Source organism: Eleutherodactylus coqui, chromosome 2 (assembly GCF_035609145.1).
Source record: "Eleutherodactylus coqui strain aEleCoq1 chromosome 2, aEleCoq1.hap1, whole genome shotgun sequence".
NCBI classification, from domain to species: Eukaryota; Metazoa; Chordata; class Amphibia; order Anura; family Eleutherodactylidae; genus Eleutherodactylus; species Eleutherodactylus coqui.
In genome coordinates, this window is record NC_089838.1 from 126,800,074 (window position 1) to 126,818,695 (window position 18,622).

An 18,622-nucleotide genomic window follows, 5' to 3' on the forward strand; every position below is an offset into this window, starting at 1 on the left:
AAACTGCAAAGAGCAAGAGAAATTATCAAAGATTTTTTTTAACCACACTCCTATTCTGCTCACATATGTGTTGTGGCTTACATTAGGATTGCATCACTGAGCCCAATGGTACTTGATGGACTACTGACTTATAATGGGGCCTGTCAGGTTTCTGTCATTTTAAAGGAGATGTCCCGAGGCAGCAAGTGGGGTTATACACTTCTGTATGGCCATAATAATGCACTTTGTAATATACATTGTGCATTAATTATGAGCCATACAGAAGTTATAAAAAGTTTTATACTTACCTGCTCCGTTGCTAGCGTCCTCGTCTCCATGGTGCCGACTAATTTTCGGCCTCCGATGGCCAAATTAGCCGCGCTTGCGCAGTCCGGGTCTTCTGCTCTCTTCTATGGAGCCGCTCGTGCCAGAGAGCGGCTCCGTGTAGCTCCGCCCCGTCACGTGCCGATTCCAGCCAATCAGGAGGCTGGAATCGGCAGTGGACCGCACAGAAGAGCTGCGGTCCACGAAGGCAGAGGATCCCGGCGGCCATCTTCAGCAGGTGAGTATGAAGACGCCGGACCGCCGGGATTCAGGTAAGCGCTGTGCGGGTGGGTTTTTTAACCCCTGCATCGGGGTTGTCTCGCGCCGAACGGGGGGGGGGTTTAAAAAAAAAAAAACCCGTTTCGGCGCGGGACATCTCCTTTAATGCCAATAATAGCATGCTAAGCCTCAGATCTGCCAACACAGCCTTCAATACAAAGTGAAAGTGTCTCCTTAAAGAATATCCACTAGAAAATAAACTATGCTATACAACTGGCAGAGTAGAGAATTGTCTTGATCATGTTATACACAGTAGAAAGACCAATAAATATAAATAAATATATATATATATACATATATATATATATATATATATATATACACATATATATACATACACACACACACACACACACACACACACACACACACACACACGCAATACGTTTAACTATCAAAAATATTTAGCGCAATTCATATGAAGATGGCGGCTTCACAATAAGAAAATATACACATTTGTATCCCCTGTTCAAAACTATTGATCTGTGTGCAGCATTATTGTGACTCTCAAGGAATATTCACTGTTCTGCCAACAGCAGACTGGGCAAGCATAACATATCAAACCATTCTGGGCAGTGTCTGTTGGCAGACAACAAAGCCATTTAAAATCATTACAAAGCATGCTAAGGAACATGCAGCTGTCTACACTATCCTTAGACAAAGGCAAAAAACATACCTTAAGTTTTTCATTTTCCAGTTCCAGGTTGGATAACTTTTCACTTGTCAGTACCCCAGGGGCCTTCTTAAGTTCTTCATTTTCTCTTTGCACTCTTTCGACCACTCGTTTCATCAACCCTATTGTCTTCTCCAGTTCTGGAATGGTCTTTCCGCTTCTTCCAGACTATTTAAATATTCATGAAAATAAATAGGATAAATAGTAGATGGTGGACATGAGGAGGAGTTCTCCATGACTCGATTATATTGCATAATATGCACACATATTCTTTATAGATTAGCTGGCCATGTCTGTCAGATATAAAACTATTACATACTGTATGTACATTACAAATTACAAATCCAGGGGCAAGTACAGATTCTGGGTGGGATTCAGTACTCAGAATCCGTGCGTGCCGTGGATATTGGGCCTTAGACAAAGGAGGGTAATTGGCAAAATAAGGCAACAATATCCTCATCATGGTTAGACAAACAAAAAACAGAGACAAAAACAAACTGCCCTAGCAATACAAATAAGGCCGCCTGCAGACGGCCGGGTCGGATCCGGCTGCGAGAATTCTCACAGCAGGACCCGACCCGAGCGTCTGCAGAGAGCAGCGCGGGCACTCACCTCTTCCACGGCTCCGACTCTTTCATGTTCCAGCTGCCGGTGCATGCGCAGAGCGGAGTCGGCGGCCGGTGAGTGAAGTTTCTGTGCAGGGCTCTGCAAGCCCCACACAGAAATAGGGCGTGCCGCGATTTGTTTGCCGCGCGAGATCTCGCGCGGCCAAACTGCGGCCATCTGCATAGGATTGCGTTTGTTAACGCAATCCTATGCAGGCTTCCAGCAGCGGAAATCCCGCCGCGGAATTTCCGCCCGTCTGCAGGTGGCCTAACAGCAAAATAAATCATGCTGCCCTAACTTCCTCTTTGTTGAGATGATGGCCAAACATTCTAGACAACAGTGGCTTAAGGTGCATTTAGACACAAAGATGATCACTTAAAAGATGGCCTTTGAGCGATTATTTTGCATAATCTACTAATTGGTACTAATGCCTATTAGTATAAATTAAGGCCCATTTAGAAACGATTATCGCTCAAAATTCGCTCAAAAGACAGCTTTTGAGCAATAATCGTTGTGTGTAACTGCACTGACATTGTGCAGTTTTCGTTAAGCAGTCGCTCATTGTGGTCTTTCAACATGCTGAAAGACAATGATGAGCTTCATCAGGAATTTACAGCAGGATACAGCTGATACTATTGTTTCAGCTGTATCCCGTTCCCTGATAACAGGCTGGGTATGAAGAACAAAGTGGTCCAGCTGCAGTGTTCATAGCTCGCTCGGAGCGCTCGGCTGTATAAGAGACGGGCGCTCCAAGCAGAGAACAGCTGGATGCAGAAGACAAGTGGGGACACCCTGCATCCTCCGCTCGAAGCGCTCAGCTGTTTAACAGCCGTGCGCTCCGAGCGGGCAACAGCTGGATGCAGAAGACAATCGGCCCCGTTAGGAGCGCAACATTTAAGCGATCACCTTGCACTGTAAATGGACACAACGATTATCGCTTAAAAGTCGCTCAGAAGACATCTTTTGAGCAATAATCATGGTGTCTAAATGGGCCTTTAGTAGCGTGTGAGCTGCTGGGAGCTGAATTTATTCAGCGAGCCACATGCTGTTCTCTGAATAAATTCTCTTTGTTCTGCTGCACGGATTACTGCTGAGACAATGTAATCAGCTCTTCCCTGGCAGAACACAGCGTGCGGTCCTGCTTATCAACTGTTCTGCTGAACGACGGATTTCAAGCCGAACTGAACTCCATCATTCGGCATCACATGCAACGATTATCGCTCAAAAGATGGCTTTTGAGCAAATTTTGAGCGATAATCGCTGCATCTAAATGAGCCTTTACTGTATCTCTAGGGGAACAAAAGAATCAGAAGCTGAAATTCTCTGCCACTATAGGCAGATTTGATGACTAAACTCTGTGTATGGTGGCCCTAAGACAGATTTTAATTATCGTGCAAAGAGTGATGGACTGTAGAGCATCAAGGACTACAAGATCCTGTATGAGGAGACTCCTAGCTTCTTCCCTGCAGAGAAATATCCACGCAAGGCCTAATGGCAAGAGAGAAATGATGTCCCTTGTGCTCTGGATCAGGTTTTCATTAAAAACATGTTCATACTTTACTTCATTCAGCTTTCCTTCAACCCTGACCAACCTTACTATCCTAGCTGCCACGATCATGCTTCACTATAGCGATCATATTGGGCAGGTGAAAAGCAGTGCATGGTTTCCTCCAGACATAACGCTTATTGAGGATAAAAAGTTCAATTTTAGTTTCATCAGACTCTTGTTTCTCACAGTCTGAGAGTCGCTTAGCTTTTTTTGCAAACTCCAGACAGGCATTCATGTGTCTTTTACTAAGGAGACATGGAACACGATAAAAAAAAAGAACAAGTGGACATAGCAACTGTGTCGAAAATCAGGGAAAAAAGTATAAACAGCCAGTACTTTTAACAATGTTACTGCCATTCTAGTAACACAGCTGAGCTAGATGTCTATAAAGGTGCCACATCCATGTAATAGAGAAGATAAACTAAGAACAAGGCGTAAACCACAGAACAGAGGAGTAGCGTAATGATAATGGCCAGTGAAATGACTTTATCTGAAACCAGCTTGTAATGTGTTTCGAGGGACTAGGCCACTTTTGCAAACAGCTGGAATCCAACTCTGGATAGAAATCAGTTGATTAGCTATGCCAACCTGCTATAAGATGCATGGTTTCTCCTCGCTGACCATCAATGGTGTATTAATGAACTGGAGCGGAGTAGTATAGCTATAGTCAGCCGTTTCCTACCCAGGGTCAGATTTCAGCCGTTTTCACATAAACACATTTTAACGTCCATTATCATCATGCTACTCTTCTGTGGTTCGCTCCTTGGTCCTCGTTTTTTTCCTATTCTCTTTCACTGAGGGGAGGCTTCCTTCTGGCCACTCTGACATAAAGCCTGGATTAGTGGAATACTGCAGTGATAATTGACCTGGAAGTTTATCCTGCACACAGGATATTTGGAGCTCAGCTAGAGTGACTACTGGGTTCTTGGTCACCTCTCTTACAAATCCTCTGATTACTTAGTTTGCTGGGTCTGCAGCTCTAGGAAGAGTCCTGGTTGTTCCAAACTTCTTCCATTTAAGAATTATGGAGGCCATTGTGCTTTTGGGAACTTTCAGTGCAGCAGATTTTTTTTTTTTGCAGCCTTCTCCAGATCTGTACCTCCACACAATCCTGTCTCTGAGCCGTATATATATTATATATTTATTTAGCCTTATGATGGACTGTGAAAGGCACGCACATATATGTGTCTTTTCAACAAATCCGGTTATTAAATTGTTGTAATGAGCAGAAAGGTTGACTATTTTTTCACTTGCTTTGCATTATTGTATTTATTTCTTTGATTTGATTTGGCTAAATAAGTGTGTTTCCTACATAAAAATAAATGTTTAAAATATTTTCCTTATGAGGTATAGTCAAATACACTTACTGGTCAGTTTATTTTAACATTTACTCAATACTTAGTTAAGCCACCTGTACTTGTACAGAGAGATGACTTGGTCACTGAATCATATTATCTGTCACTATTATAACTCAATTTAACAGTACAACCATCTATTCAGCTCCATCAAGCAATCAGTATTTACGACCACAAATACCTCTTTGTGTTCTTGTTGGTTTCATTTCTTATGGTCCACCCTCTAAAAACTTTAATAACCTTCTGTTCTGGAACAACTCACAAAAGCAGAGGTTTTTGTTAGGCTCCCATCCAAGCTTCACCCCCAATTATTCCATGCTCACAGATTGTGAGAACAATTTCTTTGCCCAGTATGTCCTTTACTAAACACTGGTAGATGCTTAATGCTTTCACGTTCACTTCCTTTTAACTCCCAGTGATCTCAAGCCTGCAATATCTGTACAACAACCACTTTCTATAAAAATGTCCTACCGGTCCTAGTACTCTGGCCATTAAATGTATATGGTACTTCACAAACAGAATATGGTCTATTGTGAAAACAAGTTTACATCGGAAACCACCGCACATGGATGAAATTACCTAGATTTCATATAAACACTAATGAGATGACAAACTTGGAATATTTAGAATTTTATATACAGCAATATGAAAGAGTGATACCAATTATAGGGAGTGTTTAGCTGCAATTGCTGCTGCTATAAGTTGTGTACTATAAACGGAGTAATATGGGCATTGGATTAACCATTCTTTAAACAAATGCAGTAATGGATCTAAGAAGGTGTTATGATTACTCCAGTCCCCTTTGCCCAATCTTAGTTAATAAGAACAATGATTTGGTGTGACAAATATGTAGTAATAAGGTACATTTGGAAGCAAGTCCATACTCTTTCATAGAAGTGTACCAAGCACCGGCACTTACCCCTCTGACATTTCCGAGTCTACGTTCTGCTTCCAGCTTATCTTTTTTAAGAAGATCACACATTTCCTTTAAGTTAGCTATTTGATCCTAAAAAAAGAGAAATATAAACAAACATTCTTTTACCACTAGGCATTTGTACCAATAATTCCTTTTTTACCAAAAACACTGAGGTTGAAATAGAATGAAACTTGAAAGCCACACAGAAGTCAAGTCTAATTAATAGATCTGCAAGCATGTGTACATTTCAGTTATAAATCTCATAATACCTTTAAACGGGGCAAGTCTTTATTAGCTTGTTCTAGTTGAAACTGCAGCTCAACATTTTCAGCAGACAGTTTCAAATTCTCCTTCTGTAGTTCCATCTCTCTGCTGAATGGATCCTCTGATCCTACGCCTGAGGTCTAGCAGAAAAAAAAAAACAATTTCATAGTGAAATATACCAATTACTTTACTATAATGAGTCATCTACATTATTATTTGGTTTGCGGGATCTTTAGGACACAACTAAATAAGCAGTTCCAAAAACGGACCTACCTCTAAAGGATAAACTAAATAAGCCACCTATTGTTTCCTAAAAATAAAGCAGGATAATGTAGGGAGATTTGGTTATGGGAGACTCACACACCTGCAGAAGAGCATTGCGATCTGAATCCATATTCAGTTTATTAGTGTAGTCCTTCCCGGGTGCGTCCTTTCCATCCATATCGGACTCATTTTCCTTAACGTTAAAGTTAGAATTCTGTAGACCATCATCTAAAGCAGTAGGACATTCGACAGTAGAAATTATTGTGCTTCCATTGTGATTTACAGAATTCAACTCTTCCAGCTTTGCCTCCCTCATCTTTCCGTTTGAACCCAACTGCTCTTCATTGCAATGGTGACTTTCATCAGCTTCTTGAATTGTGTTTGTCCTGCTTAGTTTACTGGATGATCGATCAAGGGTATTCTGGAAGTCAGTGTCACCATTAGACTCTTGCTCATCAATAGCCTGTGTGCTTCCAACTCCTGATCTGTCACCCAGTCCTGGTGTTGCCGTTGTACTAACGGGAAGTGAAACATCACCTGGTCTGGAGGAGTGTGTCCCACTGGCAGAGACTGATGCATCACATGATCTTGGGGAGGCTGCGATACTGGCTGTTGAGGTTGTATCTGGAGTTCTAGAACTTGTTGCATTTTCCGTTCTACTACAAACGTACAATTCATCACCCATATCCGAAGCAGTGTCACTTCCTGCTGTGGCGGAGGCATTACATGGGTAGTGTTCAGCGAGGCCATGATCGGAGACATCCAAGTGATCTTTAGCATTTGTTTCCATGTTCTGTGTTGGACAGGTAAACATCTCCGTCTGCTTATCAACATTATCAAAGTTGTCTTCCACTACAATTGTTTTCTTTCCCTTTGTTCTTTTAAAGAGGCTCCTTTTTGTGTTTAGCGTCACTGCATTTTCTGGTTTACAAGTTTTGTTGTCGCAGCGAAGAAAAGCAATCTTTTCTGTGTCTTCCTCTACATTCTGAGATGTGGCATGTTTCATTATTGTATACAAAGAAAAGAGAAATTAAGAAACAAGTACATGACAGGACATTTGTTTCTACCATGCTAGCTGTCTGTCATTCTCTTCAGTTTATTAGGATAATGGTCATGTGAGTGACAAGTCTGTAATGTGAGGGTTTGAGTGGCTTGGCTATGCAAACGGCAACGATTGTACATAGAATGTTGAAGCGGATAAAATGTTATGTCGTTTCCAATGATACAATAGTTCTGTGAAATTGCTTGATTTTAAAAGGTTTGCAGAACTGATTAAAAAGTGTAGTAGAAAAGTATGTTTTATATAGATCACAAAACACATAACACAAGGTTATCTTCATCTGGTTAGTAGGTAAAACTTACCCAGGTTTGGCTTGAAGGTTCTCAGGTGCTCAGGCTGACCATGAGTCAAACGGCTAAAATAGCAACAACAAAGGAGAAAAGCAGGCTCCTTAAAACACTTTTTTTATTCTTCTTCAAAACATCCATAAAATGATAAATGATGGGTACCAAGTGATACCATGTCAACGCACAGATGCGTTTCGTCAGCTGTGATCAAGAAAACAGTGGCTTTCGAAACGCGTCGGTACCCATCATTTATTATTTTATGGATTTTTTGTAATTAAAGAAGAATAAAAGACGTGTTTTTAAGGAGGCAGCTTCTCCCTTTTTGTTGTTACATTTTATATAATATACAGTGGTGCCTTGACATACGAGTTTAATTCGTTCCGAGACGGAGGTCGTAAGGCAAAAAACTTGTATGTCAAAGCACTTTTCCCTATTGGAATGCATTGAAACGTCATTAATGCGTTCCAATGCATTTCAATGGGGAAACTAACTACCTGTAGGGAAACTCAATACTCTCCTCCCATGGCGTTCTGCGATGATCTGTGGCGCTGCTGCAGGCTGTCGCTCCCTCCTCCACGCGGACAGAGCATTGCTTTCTGGATGTGAGTCTTAAATGCCCTGGCTCAAACAAGATAGTGCTCTGATTAGTTAACTCAGCGCTGCGTCAGCCAATGAAAGCCAGCACTGAAGTAACTAATCAGAGCATTAGCTTTCTGGAGGTGGGGCATTCAAGACTCGCATCCAGACACACACTGTAAATATATAAAATGTGAATTCTCACAAGGTAATGCCACCATACATCAGAAGTAATTATTTTTAATTTTCATTATCTTAGCCAGCTATGTGCAGCACCTTTGTTTTGAAGCTGCCAGGGCTTTCTGTCGATGGGATAACCTTGTAGGAACTACAGCTTCTAGGATTCCTTTTCCCCTGTGCACGCACACTGCCTCTACTTAAGGACCTTATGCACATTACATTGTAATCATGCGAATTCGCAGATAACTGTAGGTCTGAATGACTCTTTGATGTGTATAGGGAAGACTCAACTTTTTCCTGATAGATGATGTTGGGGGAAAGGATCAGGATTAGAGATCAGCGAACGTACTCGTTTAGGGCAATTACTCGATCGAGCATCGCTTTTTTCGAGTAACTGCCTAATTGGGTGCAAAGTTTTGGGGGGCGCCGGGGGTGAGCGGGGGGTTGCCAAGGGGAGTGGGGGGGAGAGAGAGCTCCCCCCTGTTCCCCACTGCTACCCCCCGCTCCACCACGCCGCCCCCCGAATCTTTTCACCCGAGTAAGCAGTTACTCGAAAAAAAGCGATGCTCGATCGAGTAATTGCCCTAAACAAGTACGTTCGCTCATCTCTAATCAGGATGTTAAATATCAACTCTTTTTGTTCTCTGTTGCAGCTTACCTCCCTACACATACGAATGTTCGGCCAAACTGAACGTTCATGTGTATGGGACAACCGGGAGAAACAGCTGTAGGATGTTTGTCAACAGTTGTTGAATGTGCGTGGGTAGCTTTACAGATGCCGGCATGTTTCTCTATTATAAGGTGTAAGGTAGGGCTGCAATCACAGTCCTACCTTTCACCTTATAATAGAGGAACATTCCTGGGCCCGGGTGCAACCGCATCCCCTGCATCCTCTATAGTTACGCCCATGATTGGTGCAGTGTATGGGACATCACACAGAGATAAACACCAGGAGCATGATCACATACCTTCATGTCAGAGCGCTTTTACATGCAACGATTACTGTTCAAATAATCGTTGAATCTCATAAATAATAAACATTCAGTGGAATCACGCCCAAAGACTGAACGATGAAGGATAATTTCTTTGCTTATCATTCGTCATTCATTTTATATAGGTATAAAAATCATTGTTCGTCATTTGGCAGTTGTTCGGTGTAAAAAGTGATCATGCAGTCGTATGCAAACCATTCCCAGCCATCTCCAGACTCCCATCAGCCATGGACTGAATGAGCTATGACGAAAAAAATTTACATTATCTGCGCGGGTAAATGGAATTGTTTGAAAGCAAATGACTTATTCCAACAATTAACTTCTCAGTGTAATAGGACCACAAGATTGCCTTTCAGAGGCATCTCTACTGCAAACAGTACATAAAGGCACTTCCATACAGGCCACTGATCGCAAATGAAGTTTTGCAAGAACATTCGTTCACCCAATTATTGTTTCAATTAAATAGGGCAGCTTTCAGCCAACTAATGAGCAAACACTTGTTTGTCAGCTGATCATCTTGTTTGAGCTTCCAGAAAAACCTTCATTATCAGCAGCACAAAGGATCAGGTCTCTACAGTGATAAGCCTGCATGGGGAATGAATGACCATGTGAAGGCCATTGAAATTAGAGCTGATGTTTCTGATCAGCACTCATCATCTGACTGTAGAGCAGTGTGAAACTAGCTTTATTAAAGGGACTAATTTTACTTCATGTTAACCATTTCAACAATGATTTTTAAACATCTATAAACCGCTTTGAGCTATTCTAAATGTGTCTGTATTATAGGAATAAATGTTACATGCTGTAGCTAGAGTTTTCATTTTGACTCATTGCATACCCTTGTGCTCTATCTTTGGGTAAAAATATTGTTTTGAAATTGTAGGATTAACATACATTATAACGAAAAATATATGAATACATTCAGTAGCAATTCAAAATAAGGCTGCTTGCACACGGCATGCGGGATCCTTTAGGCTGGGTTCACATGGGGCGTATTCCCGTCGGAAATCCCGCGGTTTGACCGCTGCCGAAATCGCGAGATTTCCGACGGGAGAACCGCCGTGGAAAAACCCGCGGCGACTTTGAAGTGGTCCGACCGCTCGCTCTTCCGCTGCGGCAGCGCTCCCATAGAGGAGAGCGCAGACGCGGCTGAAGTAAACAATAAATAGACATGCTGCATCTTTTGAAACCGCAGCCGCGGTTTCAGCCAGACTTACCGCAGCGGATTGGCCCGTCCTGTGTGGACGAGATTTCTGAGAAATCTTGTCCACATGGCTGGCTAATGCTGAGATTAGCGGCCGCAGGCGGATTTGCCGCGGCGAAATTCCGCACGGAATTTCTGCGGCAAATCCGCCCTGTGTGAACCCAGCCTTAGTGGCGTTTGACCTGGTGCCTGGCTGGTGACCCCAGCGTACCTGTCCGGCATCTTCTTCCTGTGCTGCAGATGTTTCAGCCGGTGCGCATGCGCAATACAGATGACGCCACACCATCGCTATGAGGATGACGCAGCTCTCGCAACAATTCTGCAATGATGTGGAAGATAGCGTGAATGGACAGCTTCCATTGACTGCAATGGAAGCCGTCCACGCGTACACCCGCGGCAAATAGAGCATGCTGTGGGTGAGGCTGGGTGATTTCACGTTGCGGAATTCCGCGGTGGAATTCCGCACCGTGAGCCCTGAGCCATTAGGTTCAATAGAACCTAATAGCTGCGGGCAATGCAGCGGATTTCCGCAGCGAATTACGCGGCGGAAATCCGTCCATGGGAAGGAGGCCTTAGGATATATTAATGAAAACTTAATCCAGAGTGCAAGGGACCTCAGACTGGGCAGAAGGTTCACTTTCCAACAAGGCTAATACTGTAAGCACACAGCCAAGACAGCACAGGAGTTGCTAAAGGTCCCTTTACACCAAAGATAATCTTTCAAACTGCCAAAGATTTAGCAATCTATTTGCATAAAGTGTTAATGGCTCTAATGTCCATTACCACTTTATCATCTTCATTTGCATGTAAAAGTACCTCCAGAAGTTGTTTGCAGAGCCCAGCATGTGTTTAAACCCACACCCTGCTGTGTAAACAGCTTCGGGCACATTCTATTGTTCTTCTCCTTGCTAGTGTAAACATGCCAGGAGGAGAACATCCTGCAGTCTATTGAAAGATGAGGGAAATGCATTAAAATGGAATGCAGTCTTTCAGTGGCTGAACGATGGATTTTATGTTAAGTAATATCCATCGTTCAAATGAAAAGTGCACAATGTCTGTGTTTACATGTAATGATTGTCACTAGAGATGAGCGAACGTACTTGTTAAGGGTGATTTCGCAATTGAGCATTGCTATTTTCGAGTACCTGGCTACTCCGGTGAAAAGATTCGGGAGGCGCCAGGGGTTGCAGAGGGGAGTGGGGGGGAGAGGGAGAGAGAGAGAGCTCCCCGCTGTTCCCCACTGCTACCCCCCGCTTCACCACGCCGCCCCCCGAATCTTTTCGCCCGAGTTGCCAGGTACTCGAAAATAGCGATGCTCGATCGAGTTATTGCTCGAAACGAGTACGTTCGCTCATCTCTAATTGTTACTCATTTTCGTCTGTGAAAGTCCTTGAGTGGCCCAGCCAGAGCACTGACTTGAACCCAATCGAGTATCTCTGGAGAGACCTGAAAATGTCTGTCCACAGACAATCCACATCAAACATGACAGAACTTGCAAGGACCTGCAGAGAAGAATGGCAGAAGATCCCAAAATCAAGTTGTGCAAACCTTGTGGCATTATACCCAAGGCTATTTATGTGTCATGGCACCGCTGCTCATCAGCTACGGGGTGTAGATGGTCGGTTGCAATTGCTGTTTGTGTGGTGTGTGCTTCTCCTCTGCTCATTCCTAGACTGCTGCCAATAGGAGTTAAACGTCCTCTCGCTCCCTTTCTTATATGGCCAGTGCGCGCTCTGCTAATCCTCCTCCTGTACTCCTCTGCTATATTGGGTATCCTTATCCCCATGGAAGATGTATACGCAATTTGTCTCATAAGGTTGTGACCAAGCCCCTGTTTATGTGATCCTGGCATTCCTGACTTCTATACTCCCTGACCTCAGCCCTGTGTCTGAACTTTGCTTTGTTTGCTGCCTGCCCTGACCTACAGCCTGGACCTAGTTTATGCACCTCTGCTGCCAGCCCTGAATTAAGCCTGTCTCACCACTACGCATCTGCTCAGACTTGTGGGTACTGCACCTTGCCAGAACTAACTGTGCATATGATGGACCCCGGGAGATGTCGAGTATGAAAATTAGGGTTCTCCAGGTGCTGCCACCTCAGTTAGCCCAAAGTCAAATCTGTGTGTGGCAATGTGGATCTACATCCGCCTGTCTGACATTACCTCAATGCAAAATGTTAGTTTTTAATTTTTAAAAAGTTTAAAAAGATTTAGAACACTTTGTTTTTACTCTGTCATTATGGGGTATGGAGTGCAGAATGATGGAGAACACTTGATTTTTTTTAAATTTATACAAGGCCACAACATAACAAAGTGTAAAAAGGTGGAAGGGTTTAAAGACTTTCCAAATGCACTGATATATATATATATATATATATATATATATATATATATAGTGCTCCTTGCCCCCTATAAAAAAATATCGGAAGCATATAAGACACAGCGGCCTCCTCCCTATGGCAAAACGATCCCTAAATAATGTACTATGGGTACATTCATGCTTATAACTGCCAGAGCATCATGTCACAAAGAGTTCACAAATAAAGTTCCTGATGATGCCACCAGTTAATTAGAAGAAAATTAGTTGCTATAGACGTCATCTCACTTTGCTTTTGATAAATATCCACACAAAAATTTTTACTCAGCAGATATATTTACCGATGGTCAAATAGGAAAGGTAGACAGAAAAACAGATATTTTTGGTATAACTTACCGTAAAATCTCTTTCTCGTCGCGTTCATTGGGGGCCACAGCCTAGACCATGGGATATAGCCACTGCCCTAGGAGGCGACACTAAGCAAAAAAGTGTTAGCTCCTCCCTACCTGGCTATATCCCCCCTGCAGGCACTCAGCTAATTAGTCTGTCTGCAAGCAGTAGGAAGCCAGTGGGAGTAAGATTATACATATTATGTTTTATACATACCAAAAACTCTTGGCACAATTTTTCTGCCGAACCATGACCGAAGAACAGAAAGTTCCAGCAACCGCCTAAATAAACAAGGGGTGGGTGCTGTGGCCCCCAATGAACGCGACGAGAAAGAGATTTTACGGTAAGTTATACCAAAAATATCTGTTTCTCGTCCGTATCATTGGGGGCCACAGCCTAGACCATGGGACGTCCACAAGCAGTCCCGAAAACAATATATTGGGTGGGCATTCAAAGTTCGGCTGCGCGGTCAACGACCGCCGCCTGCAAGATCTTCCGGCCAAGAGCGGCGTCAGATGATGCAGCTGTGTGGACCTTATAAGATTTTGAGAACATATGTAAGGAAGTCCAGGTGGCTGCCTTACCCTCCTGAAGGGCTGAGGCTCCGTGACGGACTGCCCGGTAAGCCCCTACCGCCCGTGTGGAGTGGGCCGTAACCCGAAATGGCGGCGAGCGCCCTGAGGTGCGACACGTCTCTGTTATCAGGGACCTTATCCATTTGGATAGGGTGACTTGAGGCTGCCAAGCCCCTTCGGGTCCCCTCCGGAATAACGAAGAGGGTGTCGGTCCTACGAAGCGCCTTTGTACTTTTCACATAGATCCTCAGCGCCCTTACTATGTCCAGGTGGTGCAGCATTTTTTCCTCTTTGTGTACTGGATCTGGACAAAAAGAAGGCAAGACAATTTTCTTCATTAGTATGAAACTGTGATACCACCCTTGGTAGAAACTCGGGTGATGGCCTCAGCACCACTTTGTCCTGGTGGACGGTCATATATGGCGCCTGCATAGCCAAAGCCGCCAGCTCCGAGACCCTACGGATTGCCGTAATGGCGACGAGGACTACCACCTTCCAGGTCAGTAGTCGCATAGAAATCTCCTTCAGCGGCTCGAACGGCTGGCCCGTCATAGTGTCTAACACGAAATTAAGGTCCCAAGTTTGGACCGGGGGTTTAAACGGGGGTGTCGTATGGGCGACTCCTTGCAGGAATGTACGTACTGCCATCCTCTTTGCGATTGGTTTTTGGAACAGTACCGTTAATGCCGACACCTGTCCCCTTAACGAGCCTACCCTCAATCCTACCTCGAGGCCTGATTGTAAGGATGCAAGAATTCTGGCCACCGACAATTGCATCGGTTGTACCCGCCCCTCCTCACACAGGTGAAGAAGCGCTTCTCAGACTCTATAATAAACTGCCGATGAGGCTGGTTTTCTGACCCGTATCATAGTCTGGATAACCTTCTCCGAATAACCTTTCCTCCTCCACAGCTCGGTCTCAACGGCCAAGCCGTCAAATGTAGAGACTTGGAATTTAGGTGTAGAAAAAAAGGCCCCTGGGATAGCAGGTCTCTTTGCTCTGGAGGATGCCACGGTGTGTCGAACAGTATTTCTATGATGGTCGCGTACCAGCTTCTTCTTGGCCAGTCTGGTGCTATTAATACTGCTGATCATCCTTCCTGCTTGATTTTCCCTAGGATCCTCGGTATGAGAGGAATGGGTGGAAATACGTATAGGAGCTTGTACTCCTCCCACGAAATGGTTAGCGCATTCGTTGCCGCTGCTTGTGGATCCCGTGCTCGGGACATAAACGGGCGTAGCCTGTAATTTAGTCGGGACGCCCTGAGGTGCACGTCTGGCGTGCCCCACTTCCGGCATATCGTCCGAAATACTTCTGGGTGCAGCCCCCAATCGCCGGGATCCACTGTTTCTCGGCTTAGGTAATTCGCCACCCAGTTTTCTCTATTCCGGGAATGTAGACTGCGGAAATCGAGCTCAGATGCTTCTCCGCCCACGTTAGTATGCCTGCTACCTCGCTCATTACCGACACGCTCCGTGTTCCTCCTTGTCGGTTGACATAGGCCACCGCTATGGTGTTGTCCATCTGAATGCGTACATTTTTTCTCTTGAGATTGGGCCCGAAGTGTCGGAGAGTCAAGTAGATGGCCCGCAACTCTAGGATGTTTATATGTAGCCTTGTCTCTTTTTGAGACCACACTCCTTGAACAGACTGATCCCCTAGTGTTCCGCCCCAACCTGAAAGGCTGGCGTCCGTCGTCACTACTGTCCAGCGACTCGGGCCCAAAGGCCATCCCGCCTGAAGCCTCCCAGGTTCCAGCCACCACTTCAGTGACCTTTGGACTTGAGGGGTTATCTGGATCCGCTGTTCCAGGGTCATCCGGAACCCATTCCGGCGTGACAATATCAAGTGTTGTAGTTTCCTTGACTGGAAACTGGGCGAACGGAACCGCCTCGAATGCTGCCACCATCTGGCCCAGGATAGCCATGCAGTGTCTGAGGGTTAACGGTTTCCCCTGTATTAGGGACCGGACCCCCTGCCGGAGCTTGTCTACCTTTGCTTGAGGTAGCCGGACCTGGTGCTGGCTGGTATCGAATATCATGCCCAAAACTCCAAGTGTTGTGTCGATATTAGGCATGATTTTTCGCGGTTCACTATCCAGCCGAATTCTTCTAGAATCTTCATCGTGACGTGTACGCTTTTGATGTTGCCGTCCCACGACGGTGCCTTTATTAGTATATCGTCCAGGTATGGAATGGCTGATATACCTTCCGCATGGAGTGGCGCCATCACTGCTGCTAGTACCTTCGTAAAGACCCTTGGAGAGGTAGACAGGCCGAATGGCAGCGCCGTAAACTGAAAATACCTTCCCTGTGTTTCGAAACGAAGGAATTTTTGATGCGTTTCCCGAATCGGGATATGGAGATAAGCGTCCTTGATATCTATTGAGGACAGAAATTCGCCCGGTTGCATGGAGGTTATCACGGACTTGATTGACTCTGTCCGGAAATGTTTTGTTCTGATGAATTGGTTCCCCTCCTTAAATCCAGCACCATGCCTCACTCTGCCGTCCTTTTTGGGTACAAGAAAAAGATTCAAATAGAACCCTTGCCTCTCTTGTGCCTCCGGTATCGGTTTCACAACCCCCTGTGCCAGAAGGTTCCGCACTGCCTGCTGTAGGTTGGCTACTCCTTCCGGGATGGTAGGCACTCTGGACCTGCAGAATGAATTCCGTGGGGGAGTCGTGAATTCGATTGCGTAACCGGATGTCACAATTTCCTGCACCCACTTGTTACTCACGCGCCTCCCCCATGTCTCTCGCAATTGGGAGAGCCTGCCCCCCCCACCCTGGTGACACCGGGTGGGGGCAGCATCTCATGCCGCGCTCTTTTGATCCCGCTGTTTTAGATATTCCGGGTCGGGATCGCCATGTTTGCCTTGTTTTGAAAGAGGGGCCCCTCTTTGCGTCTGTCGGGGTTCTTGTAGACTGGGACCACTGCCCTGACCCTGGGCGGGATGAAAAAAAAAAACAAAAAAAACGCCGAAAGGATCTAAAAGAAAGAACGGTTTCCTTTTTAGTGGAACCTTCTCCTTTCTTGCCGGCATTTGTGGTAACGACGTGCTCTTGCCGCCTGTAGCGCCCTTTACCATGTCATCCAGTTTAGGTCCAAACAGCCTGTTTCCTTCGAATGGCCATTTTGTTAGGGCCATCTTGGATGCTGTATCTGCTGACCAGCTTTTTTCAGCCAGAGAGTTCTCCTTGCCGTCACCGATGCAGCGGATGGCCGGGCACCGAACTTGGCTGCGTCTAGTTCTGCTGTGCATACAAATTTGTTTGCCTGTATGACGTTGTCTGTCAGTTCGAGCAACTCATTTGGTGGAGCGCCTGTTACACTGTCTCTCCATAGCTGCTTGGCCCAGGCTATGGATGCCTTGCTGACCCATGCGGTGCCTGTGGCTTAAAACACGGTTTTGCCCACGCATCCAGCTTCCTGTCTTGAGGATTAGCCAGCATTGCTACCTTGGCTGTTGGCAGTGCTGTGCTTCTAGACAGTCACGACACTGGCGGGTCAACTACCGGAGGTACCGCCCAACCCCTTTTTCAGGCCCCCTGGGAATGGGTATGTACTTTCCCAAGTCTTCCCGGGTTGCCTAAATTTCTTATCCGGGTTCTGCCATCCCTTATTAAGAACCTCCGAAAAATCCGGATGGTCTGGGAAGACCTGTCGTGATCTCCTTCTGCCGTCTAAATGACACCGCGGAAGGAGGCGTCTGCACTGTTTCCTCCATTACTTGGAGGGTTTCTCTTATGGATATTACCAGGCCGTACATTAGGCTGGCTAGGCGCGACACCTGTTCCTCGTCTAGTTCCAAAACTGACGAGCCTGCAGAGTGGTCGTAGTCTTCAGACCCACTGCCCTTGCCTGCCGTTTGGGCCGTGTCCTGGGGCGCCCATGAGCAAGATGCTCGAGGGGACTCATCGCGAGCCCGGGCTGGTCTCACAGAATACCGGGACCGTGAAAAAAAGCCTTGATCTATGATAAGTATGCACGGACTCCCTGGACCATGAGAGCCATGAGAGTCCCTGGATCGTCTGGACTTTGAGGGTCCAGACGACCTCCCGGTGTGGCGCGATCTATGGGGAGTGTCCTCGCTGCTAAGGGACCTCCTCCTTTTGTGTGCCCTCTCTCGTGCATACTCCGAGGAGGACGCGTCTGAGCTGGGCTCTAACCGGCGTAAAATCGCCGCAGAGGATATGGCCAAGCCAGAAACGGCAGCGGCCAGGGACCTCGCCCGTTGGGGTTCGGGCCCTGGCTCCACAGGGGCGGCGGGGGGCACCGGGGACCCTGGGGCTGCGCGCACCGCGGCACATCTAGTGCAGCGGGGGTCGACTTGACCGCAAGCGAACTTACCGCTGCAGGTAGTGCAAGCGTAATGCTTCACCCTCCCCTTGGCCGGGTTGGAACCCTCTGATCTAGGGTCAGACATGGCAACAGAAAACAATTCCCAGGTAGCGGGAAAGCTAAGTACCGTTACAGGAATGCCTGCAGGGGGGATGGGGAGGGCGAGGGGAGAACACCGCAAAGTGCTGCCTTGGGCAGGGCTTACCCGGTCTAGCAGCTGTTTCTGCGGTTCCCCCGGTCCAGCTGGAGCCTCTGGTCCTGACGCTTGGGTGCTGTCGGAAGTCGACGCTGGTGTACCATACGATCTCGCGGCGTTGGTGACCCGGCAGGTGCTGTGGCAGGGACTGCTGCGGAGTTGCTACTGCTGCTGGTGCCCGAGACAGGAGGTGCTGCTGCTGTCCGGGTGCTTTCTCCGTTGCAGAAGGAAACTGCAGAGGGAAACTGCAGGACTGCAGGGCTGAACGGCTGGAAGGCTGTGTGTGCTTCAGGC

General features: G+C 46.0%; 1 protein-coding gene across 2 annotated transcripts in view; it reads right to left on the reverse strand.

Moving 5' to 3' along the window:
* Positions 1–18,622, reverse strand: part of CEP290 (centrosomal protein 290) — a 199,310-nt gene that overhangs the window by 20,427 nt on the left and 160,261 nt on the right. The window contains exons 44-47 of one of the 2 annotated variants that reach the window (XM_066591494.1): positions 6,310–7,194; positions 5,951–6,085; positions 5,685–5,771; positions 1,259–1,423 (exon numbers count right to left, since the gene is read on the reverse strand). In XM_066591494.1, the coding sequence (XP_066447591.1) occupies positions 1,259–1,423; positions 5,685–5,771; positions 5,951–6,085; positions 6,310–7,194 (1,272 nt within the window). The remainder of the gene's footprint in view (positions 1–1,258; positions 1,424–5,684; positions 5,772–5,950; positions 6,086–6,309; positions 7,195–18,622) is intronic. The other variant, XM_066591495.1, reaches the window with a different exon arrangement.